At 32.5% G+C, this 21,886-nt stretch overlaps 1 protein-coding gene and 1 pseudogene across 1 annotated transcript; one reads left to right on the top strand and one right to left on the bottom strand.

The window, feature by feature from the left end:
• Positions 1–21: 21 nt before the first annotated feature.
• LOC134264822 (parathyroid hormone/parathyroid hormone-related peptide receptor-like) lies at positions 22–10,160 on the top strand (the record flags this gene model as incomplete). The annotated part of the gene is given in 11 exon segments (XM_062747096.1): positions 22–58; positions 61–161; positions 859–953; positions 1,383–1,548; positions 1,777–1,933; positions 2,828–2,888; positions 3,176–3,245; positions 5,470–5,561; positions 5,811–5,834; positions 8,818–8,977; positions 10,125–10,160. Coding segments are annotated over 11 exon segments (999 nt in total), but the record flags the coding sequence as incomplete, so codon positions are not given.
• A 9,178-nt stretch (positions 10,161–19,338) lies between these two features.
• LOC134264821 (uncharacterized) lies at positions 19,339–20,421 on the bottom strand (annotated as a pseudogene).
• Positions 20,422–21,886: the final 1,465 nt, after the last annotated feature.

Below are 21,886 nucleotides of genomic sequence, written 5' to 3'. Positions count from 1 at the left end.
AGTATTTTCATTATTCTAACTACAGATAATGCTTCAAGACAATGTAATGAGGATGGTTCTTGTTTGTTAATCCGCTCAACAACAATACATGGACCAACTTTACCCAATGCATCGGGTCAAAAACCAACGAGGACCCTCGTACAGTTCCGGCCCTGATCGAGGTAAATATAGGAATTATGCGACAAACGTAAAGAAGACTATTTTCTTTTTTATCATAGAAGACAAGTGACTTGTGCTTCTTAAAATATATAGCTTTAGATATACTTTTCATCTATAGTAAACATCACCTCGAGAGTAGAGTAAATTGAATAGTTAACTTCTGAATCTCAAAACACATTCTTTATTCATACACATGAAAGCCTGACAAGAAGGAAAAAAGTTATAAAATCAAACACTCCTTTTGTTAAAGTGGAAAAGCCAGTGATTTATAAACTGCTCTTTTGTCCATCACTTTTATTATGTACATGCAAGAAGTTCTTTATACTGTAGATCAGTAAATTTTCCCGACACTTTATTTTCGCGAGACTGTCATTTACTCTTTATTAGCGAGACATTAATTTCAAGAATTGCTGTAACTTCTCAATAAAATCTTAAGGTCTACTATTATACGCGAGATAAAAAATTTCGCGAGCTTATTCTCTCGCGTGATAACGCGAAAGTAAAGTTCTCGCGAATAAAAAAGTGATTTACAGTATATATGTTCTCACCCCCCCCCCTCCCCGCTAAAAAACGTTTTGAAATTTTTATCTGCATGTCTTCTTATTTTTTGTGTACAAGTTATCCCTAACCATTGAGCTTTTGCGCGTGTTAATAAAAATTTATTTTAAATAATTGATTGTTATTTGTTTTAACTTTCAGCAATATGCGGACTCGGTTCGTCTGATGTATAACATCGGGTACGGTCTCTCCCTGGCGTCCTTAGTGATAGCCGTGTTCATCATGATTTACTTCAAGTGAGTAGTTTTGCTTCCTTATATGTGTACTAGACAGAGTGAATTTGATCCTGGATATTTCATGCATTTAATGATATGTCAACATCACAACTAAGATTTACAAGAAGAGAATATTAATGTTTGCTTTATTCTTTTTAACGCGGATTAAAGGCATTTTTTTTTTAATTCCAATGAAATGCTACATATTACTATGCGATAGTATGATGTAGCGATAGCACAATGACATAGTGCGGTGACGATGAAGCGATATTCAATTTTGCTCCCACGTACTATCCTACCATCGTCATCGCATTATCGCGCAGTTGTATCATCGTTCTTCGCGCCATCGACGTTTAAGTCGATGCTCGATGGTGTAATCTAGTGAATTGCATGGCCCTATTCGGATTCTATACAGAGTGTACACACCTGTACATTTATTTAATGTTGTAGGAAGCTCCACTGTGCTCGTAACGCCATCCATATCAACCTGTTTGTGTCTTTTATTCTGCGTGCCATTGTCTCCTTCATCAAGGAAAATCTACTGGTAGAGTTCGTAGGATTTCCCGGTGACGTGTACTATAACCATGGTCAAATTAAATTTAGAGATGACGTCACTGTAAGTATTATTTTTATCTGCTTAAAGAAATTGGAAGGGGTTTCTATATAAGTCCATCTCAATCTCAATAAAAATCAGATATTTCCTTCTCTTTCACTATTTTACAACCAAGTTTACACTTTTATTACTTTCTTTTTACAACACTGTTTAATTACTAAATTAACACTTTTATTACATTCTTTTTACAGTTATTTTAAAATTACACAGTATACACTTTTGTCATTCCAGCATTGGGAGTGTCGGTTATTTTTATCTCTGTATAACTATACATTTGCGGCTAGCTACATGTGGATTTTTGTGGAGGCGCTGTACCACCAGATATTGATATCTGTCTCTGTATTCACGGAGAAAAACAGAACTAAGTGGTTCATGTTACTAGGATGGTGTAAGTATTGCTGGATTTATTTCAGTTCCATACAAGTTACGTTATAAGTTCTTATGTACTTACGAGGGCTGTTCAATAAATAATGTCCTCGGTACTCAGAAAGAAGCAAACGACGCTTTTCAATGATTAAGTCTTCATGATTTTACTTATTAATCTCTTTTAATTCAAACACATGTCTGTAACATTTTTTATCCAATTTCGGATTGTTTTTAGAACTCATTTTGGGTATGACCCTTAGTATACTGGAAACTGGCAGATCTTATGATTTCCTGGACTTGTTTTTTTTCCTCCTGAAAGATGTTTTTTTAAAGTTTGGAAATAGAATTAAGTCAAAAAGTCAAAAATCTGGCAAATATTGTTAATGTGAAAAAACATTAACTTTCTGTTTATCCCAAAACCCCTTTACTCTTCAGGGCATGCGGGTTTGGACGCTGTCATGAAGAAATTCAATGTAGTGGATTCCTGATTCTGGGTCCTTCCTCTAATAAACCTTTCGATCTTTTTGCAAAAAAATTGCTTTCCAAACTCCTCCAGATATTAAACTGCCTCCTCAAATACGAATTTGAACAACAATACCACTAATATTTAAGAAAATTGCATATAAATCTGTCTTTGTGCTATTGCATACCTTTGCTTTTGTCAGACCTTCGCCGTTTTTATCAAGTACATCTTATGGTAAATTTTATTTTGATGATTTTAAGCAATAGATTCATGTTCCAATATGTTAGTTTACAATAGATTATTATAATTTAATTCCTCTTGTGTCCGTTTACAATGTTTTCGTTACTTTTTGCTCTTCTCGATTAGATTCAGTTTTAATAATACAAGAACCAAGTCGTATGTAATTTAACATTACATGATTAATTATTTAATAAATAGTGTGTCCATTTACAGTATTTCCATTAAGTTTTGTTGTACCATGGGTTCTTGTTCGGATTTTTGAATTCAATGAACTGTGAGTATACATGATTCAAACATTAGATTGGATTATTTTTATGGCCCCAAACATTTAAATTTAAAAAAATTAAAAGATATCTTCAAGTCATGTAAACTTATCAATTACTAGTATGCGTTGTTGAAGTTGTTGGGAACTTATTATTGCTTTGCGAGTTTGTATAACAGTGGTTAAACGGATTACCATGCACTTAATATGATAAATTTCGATAAGGCTTCGTTATTTACGTATAACAATAGGGAATATATCTGATTATAATTTAGTTTTTATTTTCTTTTAATCTCCAGCTGTTGGAACATTCAGAGGAACCAGCTGATTACGTTAATTATATACGGACCAATTACGGCCACAGTTCTGGTAAAATATCAAACATATATACCTTAATGTTTGAACTTATCATTTGAACAGTGTATTTTATTAGGTCACCTGAGTAAACTCAGGTGACCTATTGCTATCCGTTTTCGTCCGTCGTCGTGCGTCGTGCGTCGTGCGTCGTGCGTTGTGCGTTAACATTTGAACATTTTCAGCTTCTTCTCTGCAACCACTGAACCAATTTCAACCAAATTTGGCATAAAGCATCTATGTGTGAAGGGGAACAAAAATTGTGAAGTTCATGATCCCTGCCCCCTATGAGGGGTGGGGCCAAAACCATTAAAATTAATGCAATCTTTAAAAATCTTCTTCTTTACTCCTGGACATCAAGCAGTCAAACTGTTTGCATGATTGTAATCAGCAATGAGTCCTCTACCAAAATTGTGAAATTCATGGCCCTGGGGTCAGGGGTTCTAGTGCTAGGGCGGGGCTAAATAATTAGGTAGTGAAAATGCATTATTTCTTTGAAAATCTTCTTCTCTGCTCCTGGGTATTAAATAAATCAACTAAGTACATAGTTATAATGAGCAAGAGTGTCTCTACCAAAATTGTGAATTTTATGGCCCCAGGGTCAGGGGTTCTGGTGTTAGGGCGGGGCTCTATTGATTATATAGTGAAAATACATGAATTCTTTGAAAATCTTCTTCTCTGCCCCTGGGTATCAAATAAACTAACTAAGTACATAGTTATGATGAGCAAGAGTGCCTCTACCAAAATTGTGAATTTTATGGCCCCAGGGTCAGGGGTTCTGGTGTTAGGGCGGGGCTCTATAGATTATATATAGTGAAAATACGTGAATTCTCTGAAAATCTTCTTCTCTGCTCCTGGGTATTTAATAAACTAACTAAGTACATAGTTATGATGAGCAAGAATGCCTCTTCCATAATTGTGTATTTTTTGGCCCCAGGGTCGGGGGTTCTGGTGTTGGGGGGGGGGGCTCTATAGATTATATAGTGAAAATACATGAATTCTCTGAAAATCTTCTTCTCTGATCCTGGGTATTTAATAAACTAACTAAGTGCATAGTTATGATGAGCAAGAATGCCTCATCCATAATTGTGTATTTTTTTGGCCCCAGGGTCGGGGTTCTAGTGTTAGGGCGGGGCTCTATTGATTATATAGTGAAAATACATGAATTCTTTGAAAATCTTCAATTCTCCTCCTGGGTATTAAATAAACTTACTAAGTGCATAGTTATGATGAGCAAGAGTGCCTCTACCATAATAATGAATTTTATGGCCCCAGGGTCAGGGGTTAGGGTGGGACTGTATTGATTATATAGTGAAAATATATGAATTCTTTGAAAATCTTCTCCTTTGCTCCTAGGAAATAAATAAACTAACTAAGTACATAGTTATGATGAGCAAGAATGCCTCTTCCATAATTGTGAATTTTATAGCCCCAGGCTCAGGGGTTCTGGTGTTATGGTGGGGCTCTATTGATTATATAGTGAAAATACATTCAATCTTTAAAAATTTTCTTCTCTGCTCCAGGGTATTAAGCAGATGAACTACAAATAAAGTTATGATGAATATAGTTATGATAGACAAGGGCCCATATCTTACAGAATTGTGAATTTCAAGGCCCCAGGGTCAGGGGTACCATAGAGGGGGGGGGGCTGTACTTATATACTGAAAATGAATGAATGGTTTGAAATCTGCTCCTTGGTATTAATTAAATAACAAGGCCAAAGGGTCAGGGGTTCATGTATGGTAGGGGCACTACTGATTATTGCTGAATATTACTGATTAGTTGAAATGCATTTTGTGTTCCCTTACCCTGCGTATGGGTATTAAGTAAACAAACTAAGCAACTGCTAAGTGTATTGTAATGATGATCAATGGTGCCTCTTTCAAAATTGTGAATGCCATAGCATCTGGCTTAAAACATGAATCAAGTTTAATCACTGGAAAGTTGTTGCATAATGCTCAGGTGACCTATAAGGCCCATGGGCCTCTTGTTAAAAAAAAATTATTAATTTTGTATGTCAAACTTAGAAATATTGTTGCTTAGAATTAATGAAAAAGAAATATAAACGTAGAAAAAAAAGGAACATAAGTATGATCATCACATATAATTAATAATGCATACTAAATCTTTTTATCCGATACAAACAATCACTAGAAAATGCCCATTGTAAAATATTTGATGAAAAATAAAACTTTTCTGTCTTGAAGACATGCAGAACTTTTTTTTTTTTCATTTTCAGATACAGTTTATTATTTTCATTAACATTGTTCGAATATTATTCACCAAACTTCATGCATCATCCGGGCATCAGACAAACAGCTTCCGGTACAGGTGTGTATATTTCAGAAATCACGTGATAATAGCAGTGGGGGAAATCTATTGTATTTCACGACTACCACCAGCTTGCCTTCTTAGCATCCAGAATCCTTTTATGTGGAAAAATGACTGTCCTGAAATGGCTTCCATTTTTTTATTTTGTTTCATATGACTCTTTTTCCTTTTAAGTTTAATTACAGTTCTTTTCAATTTTGTTTGACGGTTGTTATAGAATGTTACCACGCCATTTTGTTTCTATTTTAGTCACATTGATGGTCACATGATCAGGTAAACAGGAAGTTGGGTGTGTTTTAAGTTAATAGGTTGTTAGGTGTCTAGCGATGCATATCACCTGATGTTCATAGATGTTTGTGCACGTGCAATGGTTAGTGGACAAATAACGGTACATCTGGAGACACTGGTATAATGTGTTCATCCTAGTGAATTGTTTACACTTTCATTTCATTCTATACTTGTATTGGTCGAATATCAAAAAAGTAGCTACATAAGTACGGTGTATGCATCAGTCTTTCTATTAGTCTATTACAAATTTTCAGTTTTTTTACACCCCTCCCCCAATCTTAGGACTGCAGTTTGTAGTTTACTGTTTAAAAAGTAGATACCATTACGATGCATAAGTCTTTTGTATCTTTTATTCATTTATAACAATGACATTAATAATCAAATTAAACTTTCCATTAAAACTAGTGATTGTTTGCTTTGATTGATTGTTGTTGATTTGTGGCTTTTTTCATTTTTTAATACTTTCATTGACAAATCTGACCCTTAGAAAAAATCTCACGAAGAAATGCTTAAGGTTTTTCCACTCTCACATTTATTATGGTTTAAAGTACAAAGCCTGCATTTATTTTAATATACCGGGTAATTTAGCAAATTTAAATTTATTATAATATAATTTTATATATTTTATATATATTATATATTAAATAAATATAAATTTAACAAGTATTGTAAATACTAGTCTTGTATATACCGGTAGGCCTCCATATTATTAAAAATAAGAGTTAAAAACAAGATGTGTTTGTGAAACACTATGCGCCCGGCGGCAACAAAGTTTAAAAAAATCTATTTTTAGCATATTGGTCACAGGCAAGGTCACAAGGTCATTGACCTTGGTGTCGTTTGAAAGAACTTAATCGGTGGAGTATGCATACCAAATATGAATTTCCTATCTCCTATGGTTCAAAAGTTAAGGTAAAAAGTGTAAAAAGATATTTTTAGCATATAGGTCACAGTCAAGGTCACAAGGTCATTGACCTTGATGTCATTTGAAAGGACTTTATTAGTGGAGTATGCAGACCAAATATGAAGTCCCTATCGCCTATGGTTCAAAAGTTTATGACAAACAGTGGAAAAAACTCTAGCATATAGGTCACAGTCAAGGTCACAAGGTCATTGACCTTGATGTCATTTGAAAGGACTTTATTAGTGGAGTATGCATACCAAATATGAAGTCTGTATCTCTTATGGTTCAAAAGTTATGGTGAAGGTTAAAGTTGACAACAGACAGACAGACAAATAGACAAACAGATAAACAGACAAACAAACAGGACAAAAACAATATGCGCCTCGGATCTATCGATCCGGGCGCATTATAAACGGTAGAATATATCAACATAGAAAAGGCCGGACACTTTTGTAAATAATATTATAAAAGTTATATGAAAACCGGTTCAAATACACTATCCCCCCCCCCCCCCCCCCATGGCAATTTATGATGAGGATCGAACTTCTGAAATCCAAGTCAAACTTCAGGGTAAAAAAGTTAAAATTGTTGGTATCCAAAAGGAGGTCTTGTAATAAGAAACCTGTGAAATATAACAACCCTAGTTCTAGCTGTTCAAAAATTATGGCCATGGTTGAATTTTTTCAAAAGGTAGTCAAACTCTAAGGTCAAGGTCAAAAATATTTATACCCACTGAAAGGTCTTGTCAAAATAAATAAATACATTCATATTGAGTATGAAAGCCCTAAAACCAACTGTTCAAATGTTATGGCTAAGATTAAAGTTTGGTAATTTTAAGTAAAAATGTGTCAAACTCCAAGGTCAATGTCAAGAGGTCAAATTTGGTGGTACCCAAAGAAAGAACCTGTCACAAAAATTGCACCTGTGAAATCTGAAACCATAGCCATACCCACTTCAAATGGTATGGGCTAGGTTTAAGTTGACAACAGAGAGACAGACAAACAAACATACAGGTAAACCGGTTATTCCATTCCGGGGGCATAATAAATATGGGCAAATTATCTCGTTTGTTTTAAAAACCAAATTTAGTTCACGTGTACTTATATGTTTAACATGTGCATACAATGTAGTTATATGTTGTTTTGTAGGTGTATATATAGATTGTGATGGTGTATTTTTGTGTAATATAAACGTTTTAAGACAAATAAGAATATACATTAAAAGTAGCGATTTTGTGTTAATTTTTACGAAAGACTTTGCATTAGGAGTTCTGAGTCAATCGTTCCAAACAACAATTACTAACATCCGGTCAGACTAACATAGACCTAATGCGCAAGCAACTGGAATAAATTAATTTTGATTACCTTAAAAATAGAGTCAAACATAGACTCTATATATCGCTTTTACGTCAGTGAATATAGTAAATATATTACAGAATATGCATGTATATATGGTTTTGTGTTATATCTTACTGAGTATTCATTTCTGAATGTTATGTCTTCAATGGGAAACAGAAATTACGCATGCCTTGTAGAGGTTCTTATGTTGTATATTTACGTAAACAACATGTAATTACATTAAAGGATTATCACATTTATTAATTTTTTTTGTATCAAAACAATACTGTTTATAGCTATGTCTTTTTCCTTTAGGCATAGATGACTACGACTATATTAAAACAATAACTATAAGACTAGCCTTTTGAAAATAAAGATACTTTAGTTTGTTTTTATTTTTACGTAAGAAATGAAAATGAATTATAAACGTCTTACGAAATTAAACTATATTATAAACGTTTTTCGATTTCTTTAAACTGAAAATTTGTCCTATCTCTCATAAACTCTAATTTGTGAATAAAATTTTGTATAGGTATCTTACTCTCCAAGGTAGTGTAGTCTTTATGTATAATTAAAAAAAATATATAGTTTTGGATAAATATTAAATTTCATAGAATTTTATATATAATTCATAGTCCCCCTTTTGTAGCCCATAACGATATTGATTTCTTCCTTTTTAAAAAAAATTCATAAATTCATTAGTTGATGCTTTATCTTTGTTTTTCAGACGCTTGGCTAAGTCCACGTTGATCCTTATTCCCCTGTTCGGGGTTTATTACATCATATACTCTGTTAATTACCTCATGTCAAGCTTCGGCTATCTAGATGAGAAGTCCATGATGTACTTCATCTTGTGGTGGTCAGAATTATTCTTCAACTCCTTTCAGGTAACGTATAATACGCTTTATGCAGAGATCGAAGTAGATTCCATTTCATATACCGGTAGTTTTAAATTTATCGCTTATAACAGATTACGTCACGTAAAAAATTACTTTCCTGTCATTTTAAAGAACTATATGCGGTATATTGCATATATTTGTCAATATAAAGTCAAAACACAAAAACACAAAAGTCAAATTTTGAAAACTTCCTGAAATGTGCTGAATGTAATAAATTGTATGAGAAATATAAATTAAAAGAAAATATAATAGTATCAAAGCAGTGTATTCACAATTTTTGTTTTTATGACGTTACAAACTAGTCCGATTTTATATCCTTTTTCAGAAAGAGGACAAAATGGACAAAATTGCAACAATTTTAGCTTTAGAATTCAAAGAGCGCAAGTTTGATCAGGAACATTATTGACGTATTTCATTGATATTATCATTCTACACATTATATCAAAATATTGATCCTGAACACACATGCACTTGGTGAATTTTACTCAAAATATCGACGAAATATTTACATTTTTCTGTAAAATTCATGAAAAACTGAAATTTACGCCATGTTTTTCATGTTATTACGTACATATGACGTCATTCTTTATGAAAATATTCAGTGCTTTGAGGTCAGCATATATACTCCCTTGTTTAAGAACTTAATTTTAATTAATATATCTCTATCAAAGTTTGATTTGGGGGGCAAATATTGTTTATTACCGATAAAGTTCTCTATCGGATAAAACAAATAACGTCATTTTTTAAAAAGTTATCATCCCTGTAATTTTTTTTAAATGTACCGATATAACGAATTATGTCACTTTTCATGAAAATGACGTTTTTTTAATTTTAAAATCGGATATAACGAATTACGTGCCTTAACAAAAACTACGACATTCTGTAGTTTTAAATGGATCGCATTTAATGAATTACGCCACTTTATATTCAAATCGTTTATCCTTGGCACTTCGATACAAATATGTTAAACTATATTAGTAAGGTGTAATTGATTTGAATTTCAAGTTTCTTAAATGTTAAGGTTCCTTGCAAAACATACTTATGGTTCTGCAATTTATCGGATAAGACTAGGACAATCGGCTTCTAACTTCGATTTTTTTTTTAATTTCAATAACCTACCTTTGTTTTTTTTTAGGGTTTTATCCTAGCGATGCTTTTCTGTTTGCCTTGAACGCTGAGGTAAGAATGCCTGTTTATTATTATTGCAATGACTTTTTATATAAGTTTATTATGAACCTTATTTCACTTGTAACAGTGATTGATAGTTTTAAGAAAAATAAAACCATCTCTCCATAAAAAGAATTTGGCATCTATTAGACCAGAGTTTGTCCATATTTTTATTTCCATCCCCTTTTTCACAAAATATCATCAATCAAAATAAGTGTTGTTATAATTTTACAACAACAGAGATCGACCGTTTTTTTTCTTTGCCATTATAACCTGCGATGTTCATCATTCTATCTCCAGGTACAGGCGGAATTCAGAAAAGTTTGGCGCCGGCACATTACGGACAGGACCGGGAGTATCAGAACAACACCAACATTTTTGTCCCGGACACGAAATTCTGTTAAACAACCGACGTCCAATGGGAATGCATCACATAAAAGCGAAAAGGACGATAATCCTATTAACCAATCAGATTCAACGTTGCTTACATCCTTCCAAAATGAAACAAACTGTGAAAATGAAATTCAAAGGAGAATTGTAGACACTGAAATAACGGAGACAGAGACATCACCGTGTATAAACAATAACCAGACAGTGACTGAAAACTGTGATAAAAATAACGGAATCTGTGTCAAGGACGAATTCGCCTATAAGTCGATATCGTAGTATAAGTCCAGGGCCACTTAAATATTTTTGCTTGTAATATTTAAGAATTGAATCCTTGAGAAGGAAAAAGAAATATAAAATTTATGTTTATCATCTGATGATTAATAGCGCCAGTTTGGATAATCCAAGAAACTTACCATTTAATTAATTGGATTTAAATTGGATTTAAAAGTACTTATTATAAAATGCTTGAATTGAAACATATAGATTGGGCAATTTTGTGGTAATTTCTAATAGTTTTGTGGGATGCGTTTAAGTATTCAAGGTAAATCGATACATGCATGCTTGAAACGTAAAATACACCCCAAGTTTTTGTTTACCATTAAATTTCATTTTTTATGTATACACCAGATGCGGCCTATAGATCGTTTTGAATATTTTGATCCCCTTGAATTGCAACTTTAAAAAATGAAAGTTAAGTTGAATACGGCAACATGGTATGCAAATGAATACTAAATAGTATTATATACTGTGTTACATTTGTAGATCCCATTTGTTTATGTTAATACTTTAAAAATTACATCGAAGAAAAAAGCAGTAGAAGTAAAAATGTGTAATTATGAAAAGTAAGATTGAAAGTTAAAATGACAATAATAATAATATAAATATGAAAGATATATTGCCATACAATGCCTTAGTTGTAACAAATTAAAATATTGAATCAACATGTTTTTTACACGTAATTTCCAAATTCAATAGGGTGAATTCACCATGCATCGGACACATACCTTGCTTCGGACAACTTTAGGCAGTAAACTATCTTTCAACTTAAGAGTTTCGTGTATTTATTTGTTTCTGTCTTAAAGCTGAAGATTTAAATTTTTTAATGATACCGATTGTTATTATCATGTTGTGATAAAAATATCTCGAGAATGGCCTTGAAGTTACGTCATATTTTACATCATCAAAGGGGAATAACCAGAAATTTATGATTTTGCGATTTTTAGAGTTATCGTTCTTAAAATTCGACTTCAACGGAAAGGGTCAGACTTTGGTGGATAAAGTCAAAGATTGGTAATTTTACATAAATTTTAAAGAAATTTCACTTCAATGTTTGTATAATTCTTTTTAGAGCTGGTTTTCACTAATATGTTCATTTCTCCGTACATCGGACACAAATTAACCATGCATCGGACACTTTCCGATGCAAAGGTAAGCGCTACCATTTTCATACAGAACCCAGCTGATAGCTGTTTTTTGCGGAAAAAGAAAATAAAAAAACTATATTTTCAGTCAAAATACAAGTTATCGATATATGACGTCTGGAATTTGACTCAATTTATTTCTACAAACCAGAGTATGATAAACCATGAAAAAAGGCGCGAATAACCGCATTATAAGCATTTTAAAGCATTTCTAAGGCAGAGTGAGGTCTCTTGAGTCGTTCTACATTTGTGCAATGATATCGTCAATTAAATTTAAGTTGAGGGTTATTTCTTTGATAAAAGACAAAAATATATCCATATCAAGCAATTTAAAGAACTATAATAAAGGTACGATATTTTTCCGGTTAAAATACCGTCTGTCCGATGCATGGTAAACAATGTCCGATCCATGGTGAATTTTGACTTATTCCTAAAAACTCCATTTTTGAGGATATTTTCTCAATAAAGGGCATATAATTGTGTCCCAAATTGATATTCTAATCACAAACTAAATGTTAAACTCCATTTTGATAATTTTCCGTCGGTAGCGATATCGCTAGAACTTGTTGAAGTACAAGGGTATCCGATGCATGGTGAATTCACCCTACATGTTACATGTGTTACTTTACAGCGAATCCTACATACATGTACATAACACTTCACATCAAGTATGGGTTGAAAAAGTCAATGATCACTTCATTTATTTATACATGTGCAATACATATTTAAGATTTTTCAATTTTTATTTTTTTGACACTAAACATTCATTTTTTATTTAATTTTCAGCAACAAATAAATCACACGTAATATGCATATTGCGTTAGTGTAATTTTTGTCTACAGACCTAAGTTACATGTACATGATTGTTTAATTTGATCCACAACAAAAGAATATTATAATTCTTTTTTGTTTACATCTTGATACATTAAATCTATTTCTTAATGATATATGTTACATTACATTAAATTTTTGTTACTTTGCATTACCTTGCATTATGTTGATGCATGGAGTGCAAGCATTTTATAAAAGGGAAATAACTGATGAATGTAAAGAAATTAGAATAAAATTTGGTATTTCGGGAGGGGTTTATTCTTGTTTATTTTTATGATAAAAAAGAGATCAGACATTTATTGCATGATAGTGAGGGAAATATGAACTGATTCAGCCAAGAAAAATCATATTCCCCAGGGCTTCATCAGCCAAGAAAATTATATTCCCCGATGCTGAGGATGATATCTCTTGGCTGAATAAGTCTTCATGTTTCCCGAACATTCATGTAATGAATTGTTTATCATACCGAAACAAGCAAAACCTTTGAACTAAACATAAACTTTCAAATTCGGCACCGCTCTCAAATTCACTTTCATTTTTAACAAAACGTTATTAAAACTCTTTGGTCAACACATTATCATCAATTTTATGACGTAAACCTGGTTATTGTGACGTCTACTATACTCTCTGGAGATTTCTTTAAACGAACGATAATTTTTGCGGGAAAATGCACTAAGTATCCGAAGAGGTGCAGTTGCTACGAAAATCATGCTGACGGCCGGGAAATATGAAGTTTTACGGCCCGATCACTTGATAACTTAGAACCAATCAGATAACACGTTGTTTAGAATATTTATAATGAGGTATAATAATATAAATACCGTATAATAAGCCCGTGCAAAACAAGGTTGTAACACTATACTTTCTTTGGTAGCAATCAAAGGGTTTGCTAGTGCATCCAAATATCCGTCGATCATAACTCATAAATCCATTTGGAGGTAGTGGCTACCTTGCAGTCTTGTTTGAAAATTCATATTGAAATACGCACACCAATTGATAAATGTGACTCCCAGCTCGAGAGGACTAGTACAAGGACATTACAGGTACTGACGCGGTCTATTTTCAAGAATCAGGCAATTTTGCTTAAGGGGGATGTACAAGCCATATTGGATCTAGTCTGGTGTAAAATAAGAAATACCAAGAATGCGCTTAATACACTACTACACTAGCCCAAAGTTACTCAAAGTGTTAATGCACTAATAACCTACTGTTAGAGACCAAAATTAGTAAATAATTAAGTTTATTTTGTTTTAATTAGGAGGAAATTAATCATGTTAGAACTGCGCAGCTACAGCATTCACGAGATGAAAAATGCATTGAAAATGGAGTTAGTTTGATTCATTGATAATATGGCTACAACCATTTGTTTCGCTTTTTTCTTGTCATTATCCATAATTCTTGAAAATTTGATTTTTCATATGGGTGTCTTCCTGAGGCCATGTGTTTATTTCGTCCGCCATTCCTCTGTCACACGGAGTTCGAATAACATTGATTTTAGAATAAATGCGACCATAATAACATCAAGACAAGAAATTGCTAAGTAATAATCATTATGTTATATTACTTACTACTGTTATTTGTTGCATCGCATCGTCTGAATAATGAAAAAACGCGATTTTAACCCCACTCCAGCAAATCGGGAAAAACTGTTCTGTTTACAGCTCGAATTTCCTTGTTAATATTATTCCACTGAGCACGTGCTTGGCCTGTGCATATATCTGCTGTGGATAGATGCGTTTATTACCATGATTATATTTAATTTTTCATGGAACAAGTCTTGATAATTTGTTGATTTCTTTAAAACTCAAGAAAAAAGATAAAAAATGTCCTAAACATATGTGTTTACGTCGGGTCTTTTTTCTGTGGCGATAGAAGTTATTTTCAAATGGGGCACTGCAAGGAGGATGCTTAGCATTTAATTTGAAAAAGTTAAACAATATGCAGTGCATGAAAAACAAATTGTAATTACATGTCTTACATTCGAAAAGTTGGTACATATGTCTATTTTGTTCAGCAGTTAGACAGAAAAAATAGGCAGTTATAAGATTTCCTTCAGGCACCTCATATAAATAGCTAGATTGTTTGCAATGACCCACACATTGTATGGAGTAATGTTTGGACATAAAAAAGCATCATGTCTCATTATGTTATCAACGTTGTAAGCTCTCGCCCATTGAACACACGAAGCTGTTTCTTTGAAATTTAAAAGCAAGAACAATGTTTGCAAAGAAAGGTCCATTGCATATGCTATGTCTATCATCGCAAAAAACAGTGAGAGGCTATAGCCCCCCCCCCCGAAAATCCTATGTTTGTTTTTCAAAATAGTGCCAAAGATTCAAAAAGTTACATTACTTACAAAAAGTTGCATTACTAATTATGTGATGGAACATGTACTAGCCTTATAAGACCATTTGTTTTAAAAATATTTGGTTGCCCTCTCTCCCGATCTACTGCCTAGAAATGGCCCGACTCATTTTTTTTTTACATCCCATTACACGATATTTTTTTTCTTCCGTCAATAAATATGTTTAAATTTTAAGGAATTTTTTTCTCACCTATAAATACCGACCCAATAATTTTTCCTGAGTTGGGAGGACCACCAAACGTCATTTTAAAATAGATGTATAAAATATTTAATTATGTCCATTTTTTTTACTCTGTTAAATTGTAATTTTGACAAAACGGCAAATAGAAAAAATGTTTTTTTTTTATTTATTAAATCCTCTACTTAACGCTGAATGATTTCATTCCTTTTCCAATGTTGCTCCGCTGTAATGAAATTGTATACGAGGGGTGATCAAAAAGTAAAACTATATTTTCAGGCATTTGATAGTTGTATTATTGTTGAAATATTCAGTATTTTTCAAAGTGTAAATTGGAGGTCTTTGATAGCATATTGCTTAATTAAAAACACATCCCTTTTCAAACTTGCTTTCACCGGGCAACATAACAAGTATCATATTAACCATCTGCCTTCCTTCACTAAAACAATCTACCCAATCATTGATTCAATTTATAGGAAGTCATTTGTGCTTAAAATATTGTGAACAAATTCTTATACGCTACTTCAAAGGCATTTTTAAGATATACCATAAATATTTTAGTCGTTTGTTGAACGAGTTCCACTGAGACAACCATTTTTCGTGACAAGTAGCTGCATAATGACGTCATTTTCACATTGTGAGCAAAACTTTATTCAGCATATGCTATTTACAGAACTTGTGTTTGGCTATGCTTGCACCAAATTTGTTTCTAATCTGAATTTTTTTTATAGATACACATGTATCGAGATAGTTCGCGAACTTTTTGATCACCCCTCGTACTAGTAGGTACTAAAACACGGTCATTCATATCGATTTTATGTGTTTAATTTCTTTGTGTTTCAATGGTGATAATTAAACTTTTGATAGATATTATAAGTTATCTGTGGCAAACTTACAAACTATTAATTTTTAACTTTAATGGTGCTCATTTTTCCTTACCTGGAATCAAAGAGTTTAAGATTTTTTTTTATATCAATACGTACACTATTTAACAACTGTTCGATAATAATACTAAATAATAAATAACTTAAAGAAACACTATAACACATTTCCTCTTTTAAAAGTGTTCATATTATTTGAAATATTTTGCAACTGTAATTCTCTTCTACATTTAAAGATTGTTATGTCCCTCCATATTAAGAAGAGGTCTGGAAAACAAAATTCTGTACTAAAAATAGACCACGTGCTGCTATCCATGAACTACTTTCATGGTTCTTTACACTCTTTTTGAAAACAAAGATACATTGTTTTGAACTTGAAATTATCATTTAAAAGTGCAAAATTTAGACATTTTCTCAACAAATGGTTGTAGAGAGAACATTAATGCACAGTTTGCGTATTTTTTTGGATTTTTTAAGGCTTTGCTGAATTCTGTAGCTGCTAGTTCTAAGGAGCATATCAAAAGCATTTTTCTGCAAAAGTATAGATTATATATGCACAACATGCATTCAGTTATGCATATTTATTGTATCTTTATCATAAAGACTTAAAATTTGATCAAAATATAATGTATTTTAGCCATTAGAAGAAATGTTTACATTTCGTTCTCACTGCACTAAAGGTGGCCGTACATCCCCCTTAACATCATGTTAGGATTTTTACTCCAAAAAGGTATTTGCTCTCTGATCTCTATCTCTCACTCTTGGCGGGATCAACAATTATTGCAAAAACTTACTTTTTCCATAACCTGTGTCCATGAAAAAGTAAAGTAGAAGTTGTACGCTATTATATCAAATTACACCATTTTAAATTGTTCATTCCTACACAGGGAAAGATGACTCACATAAATTTGAAATAAGATTTACCTGACTTAATTAAGCTCATTTTAGATATTGTTCATACGTAGAACATGCTCTAACATATCCAATCAACAGAGTTATATTAACTGTGTATGCAGGTGATGAAGGTGTACTGCTGCACAAGCTAGGGAAAATGACGATTGTAAAGTTAAAGTAATCATGTTTATCAGATAGCTTGGTTGTTAGATTACCATTAACGTCTCATTCAATTAAAATATCCAAATATGATACAGTTGTGTCAGACTCTGTGGTACAGTGTACCTTTTACCTCAGGCTCACCGGGGGTATACGTATCGACATAAGAATGGAAGTTACCATTGTTGATTGACAATACGCCGTCGATATATCTAAATATCGAGTTGACGGCCACAGCAAGTGTTTTATTCTTTTCACGTATAAGATTTTGGACAAATTCTGCTTCATTTGAATACAAAAAATGATCTAATAACGAGGCCTGTAGGAATTCCAATAGATTGTTGGAAGACCTGGTCTCCAAAAACCAAATAGGTATTATCAATGAGAAACTCAAGCATCTCTTTTGTGTCAACTTCAGAGTACTCAAGTGTACAATAAGAATGTGTTTAACAAGATAATTTTGCAAATGACTAATAACAAGGTCAGTAATTTCCGAGTTCCACATTTATTGAAGAAATTAGATATAATTATACATATAAGATTTTCAGGATTAAACAAGTTGTATTTTTTATCAAGTCATTCATTATTTGTTGTGGACCCCCTCCACCTGGGAAAATATCTTTAGACCGCCCCTGTAATTTATTCAAACAATAACTGCACGCTATTACTTATCCAAACAAGACAAAACTTTTTTGAAATTTATTTAATAATTAGTAAATCACAGTTTAAAAAAGTATTGTTGAACGGTACAAAATTTGATTTAAAATCATTGTATTGGCCTCATATGTATAACAAAGTAACCGTATGAAAATTAAAGTGTCTTCTATACAGATATTTGAATAATTTTCAAAATTCCCTTATAATAAAAATGTTCATTTCCAAAACCGTGATAGAGGCCATTCTATATTTCGCAAGTAAGATTATATGTAAAATTAACACATAATATGTTTTACCTAGTTATCCTAAACCCCAATAGTCCTTTGTTTTCTCTTATAAATTAATAAATTACATTCAATATAAAATGTTATCCATAGAGACATGCAGCTGTACAGTGTACACCTTTGTGAACGCTAATATTTGAGGACAAGAACATTCCCTCTATATATAACAATTAAAACACTTTAAAAATTATCTTTTCAAAAATTAGAAATATTAAATGTGAAAAGAGAATTTCAAATACACAATTTTCAGCTCACTGGTTGATTATGAATTGATGATTTCTTTAACATCGTGAGACCCCCAGTTCAGCTGGAATTAGTATTCAATGTGACCATTGAAGTTTTTACTCATTTAACTTTTCTGAACTGGATCAGGGTAAAAGATAGGACCTCACAAACTTTGATTTATAAATGACCAAACAATAACACTGTGTCAGATTTTCAAGGTTAACAGAAGTACACAGCATAGGCACTTGTTTCGATGTACTGGACAACCTTATACATATTTTGGTAAAAAAAAAGTAGGGACGCCCCTAATACGAAACAAGTACCTGTAGTACATGTATACTGGGAATGAAAGAAATGGAGAACAAAATACCCCTGGTAGATGTAAATAAAAAGGCTTAGTAGGGTAGTCATCTTTAACAAAAAGTTTGTTTGTCCTCTCCCGACTCTTTTGTAAACATGAAAAAAATTAGGGTATGTAGGTATGTGGGGAAATTTTTTTTTTTTTTAGAAAATTTCAACATCTATTGACGGAATGAGAAAAAAACAAAAACAAAAACTGGCCATTTCCGGGGGTTGGGGGGGGGGTGTTAAAAATTTGAGGAAAACAGACAGTTTTGTTTAAGATGGGCTAGTCTACATAATTAGGTATAATGACATTTCATACAAAATTATGCATGTATATTACTACCAATAAAAATAAATGAGTCAATAAACTAAAAATAGTACAGTGAATACGATATCCCCTTCCAGAGCCTACTATATACCCGATACAAATTGGAATTATATGAGTTTGAATATCAGTATAATATGGATATATGTATGTATTTAAATTTTGTAGATCAACAATAATCAACACATTGTGTTGGTTTTAAAGAAGAAAGCGCTTATCAACATGTATTAAATAACACTAGATTGTGAAATTGCGTAGTCCTGGTGTAGAGTCATTCTGGTGTCCAGTTGTTCTATCGTCTGAAATTGTCGTGCACCTGTTATGACGTCATGATCATGTGACACAATGTTTCGGAGACCTTTGGTTGTGATAACTTTCGTTATACCTATCTGTCTGGTATTTGTGTGACCCCTCATCACTACCTTTTGGGTAGCCATTGTAGGGGGGATGAATGTCATAATCACGCGCAAATGCGCTCGGATTGTCATGATCATGTGTAAATGCAGGATTGTCATATGGCACTGAATTGGTATTTTCTGGCATGTAAAATTTCCGAGGGTGAGAATTTTTCCCTCTAGCGTTTCTTTGGATGTCAAATCCGCCATTGTCAACCTCACCCTCGTAACCACTGTTGCTTTAGAGGATTCCGAACGGCCACTTCCGCTTCCCTGATATCTGTGAACAAATCTATTTCCGCTATAAGGCCCTCGAGGCTCAGAAGATGCTGCCACTCCTCTGTAATCGTTTGAAACAAAACTAGTCTCTTGAGTCATGTCACCTGATGTAGGAGCATGTAGCTCTACCGACACTTCATATTTTTTAGCGTTAGTGTTCCGATTAGAACGACCCCTGATTCGTCCTGTTTGTTCTCTTGACGTGTCACGTGGTGCAGGGATTGGCGCGTAATTTTGTTCCTCACATATTTGGTAATTTTCGTAATTGTAAGGTTTTTCCTCTGCAATTTCCTCCTCAAATGTCCATCCAGGTAAAATAACTTGTAATTCATCTAGGGTAAAAGAGGTATCAAAATATAATTTTTTTTTATAGTTTCTAGATGTACTGACATTCTACACTCTTCATTCAAGAAAAATGAAACAACAAGATATTTATGAAAGCTTGTGCTTTTCCCCCATCTCTAACGTAATAAGACCCATTCTGTTAAACATAAATACAATATGACTCATATATCTCGGTACTCACCACGGGGTAACAGTAATACGTGTGTCTCGATCTACGATTTGCTTCTTCATAATCCCGAATTCAATTTCTGAAGAAGTGATGTCATCAAATGAAAAACGCATTCAAAAAGCCTGCAAATAAATTAAATTTTATAGTAGTTGAAATAATTTTAAGAACATTTGAACAGTTAAAATGAAATTCAAGTATGATTAATAGTATTTGGAATATTATTTCTGAAATGTCCATTCATTAAGGTATTTCTATCCTCCTATGATATCATAGGTTTTTGCAAAAACAGTTATTAAATTAAATTCATACCCAATAGAACAAAGTTTTTTGAGAAAAAAATGCTTTTCTATAGGTGTAATGATAAATAATGTTAAGTAATAGAATTTTTAAAATGTATATTTTCATTATATAATCAATTACCAGTATTCAAACTTTGAAAAATTGTGACAAGGGCAATAACTCCTTCTCAGATATCTCCATTCAGACATTTTCTTTATTGTACTATTTTGTACTATTTTGTAAAATAGTTTCTCTGATATTCACATTTCAAAAGTATCTTATAAGTACCAAGTATTTTGGAACTCTTAGCATCAGAATTATGCATTTCAACCAGTTTTTACATTAGGCCAGGTAAAATTAATCTTTAGATTCTCATCCTAATTTGCAAAAAAATTGGGGCGGGTGGGCGGATTTTATTTTTTATTTTTTATAATTGTTAATTTATATATAGGCCTAAGTATCAACAAAAAAATGGACGCCCGTACACATTTTTTTCATTACCTTAATGCAAATATGAATAGATTTAATTCTTTTCATATTCTTTTAAATATTTAAAGAAAATTTTTGCTTTAATAGTTAAATATTCATTGTTAATTAACAAATTATCAAGTACACATTATACGGCACATCCTGAACAAAATGAGGTGGAGATACCAATAAATTGTGTATGCGTGACTTCTTATTTTGCAAAATCTAAATAAATGTTCTAATAATTATTCTACTGAAAAAACTTGGCCTTCTCTTAAGTCTGTCTAAGATGTTATAGATTTTTTTTTATTTCAAAGCTAAGTCACACAGCTGGAGATCGTTATATATAACTTGACCAGGTGTCATTTTCCTCGTCTATTTTTACTTAGTTACAACCTCTCTACATACTTGCTCCTGCCAGTGATGGTATCTATATGTGTTTATGCTATTTTTTCTTCTCTGCCATCTCTATACTGACAAATTATTTTTCCTTACACATTTAAACTGCTTTTATTGCCGATTTTTCTCCATTCTTCACATGGCGTTTTTGCTATAAATGGCGAAAGCACTTTTAATACAGACGGGAGATAACTCTTAAACTTTGACCCAAATTCTTACTGAATAAAAATACATGAAAATACCCAAAAATGAAAATAAAAAACATCGGGGCGGGCGGGGATGAAATCTAAAGATTAATTTTATATGGCCTTATATTTACAATACCATTTTCAAAAAAAATTATTTAAATTTAATGTTTTCATGTTGATATACATTCTGTTTATTTATGTCTCCCATCTTAAATAATATGGCGATCCATAATATTTTTTGCAATAATTGGTC

The sequence above is a fragment of the Saccostrea cucullata genome, unplaced genomic scaffold, assembly GCF_032062105.1.
Source record: "Saccostrea cucullata isolate Sc308-1 unplaced genomic scaffold, CSIRO_AGI_Scuc_v1 ctg10860, whole genome shotgun sequence".
Classification (NCBI taxonomy): domain Eukaryota; kingdom Metazoa; phylum Mollusca; class Bivalvia; order Ostreida; family Ostreidae; genus Saccostrea; species Saccostrea cuccullata.
Note: the sequence above shows the minus strand (reverse complement) of the source record. Positions and strands in the feature narration are given on the sequence as shown.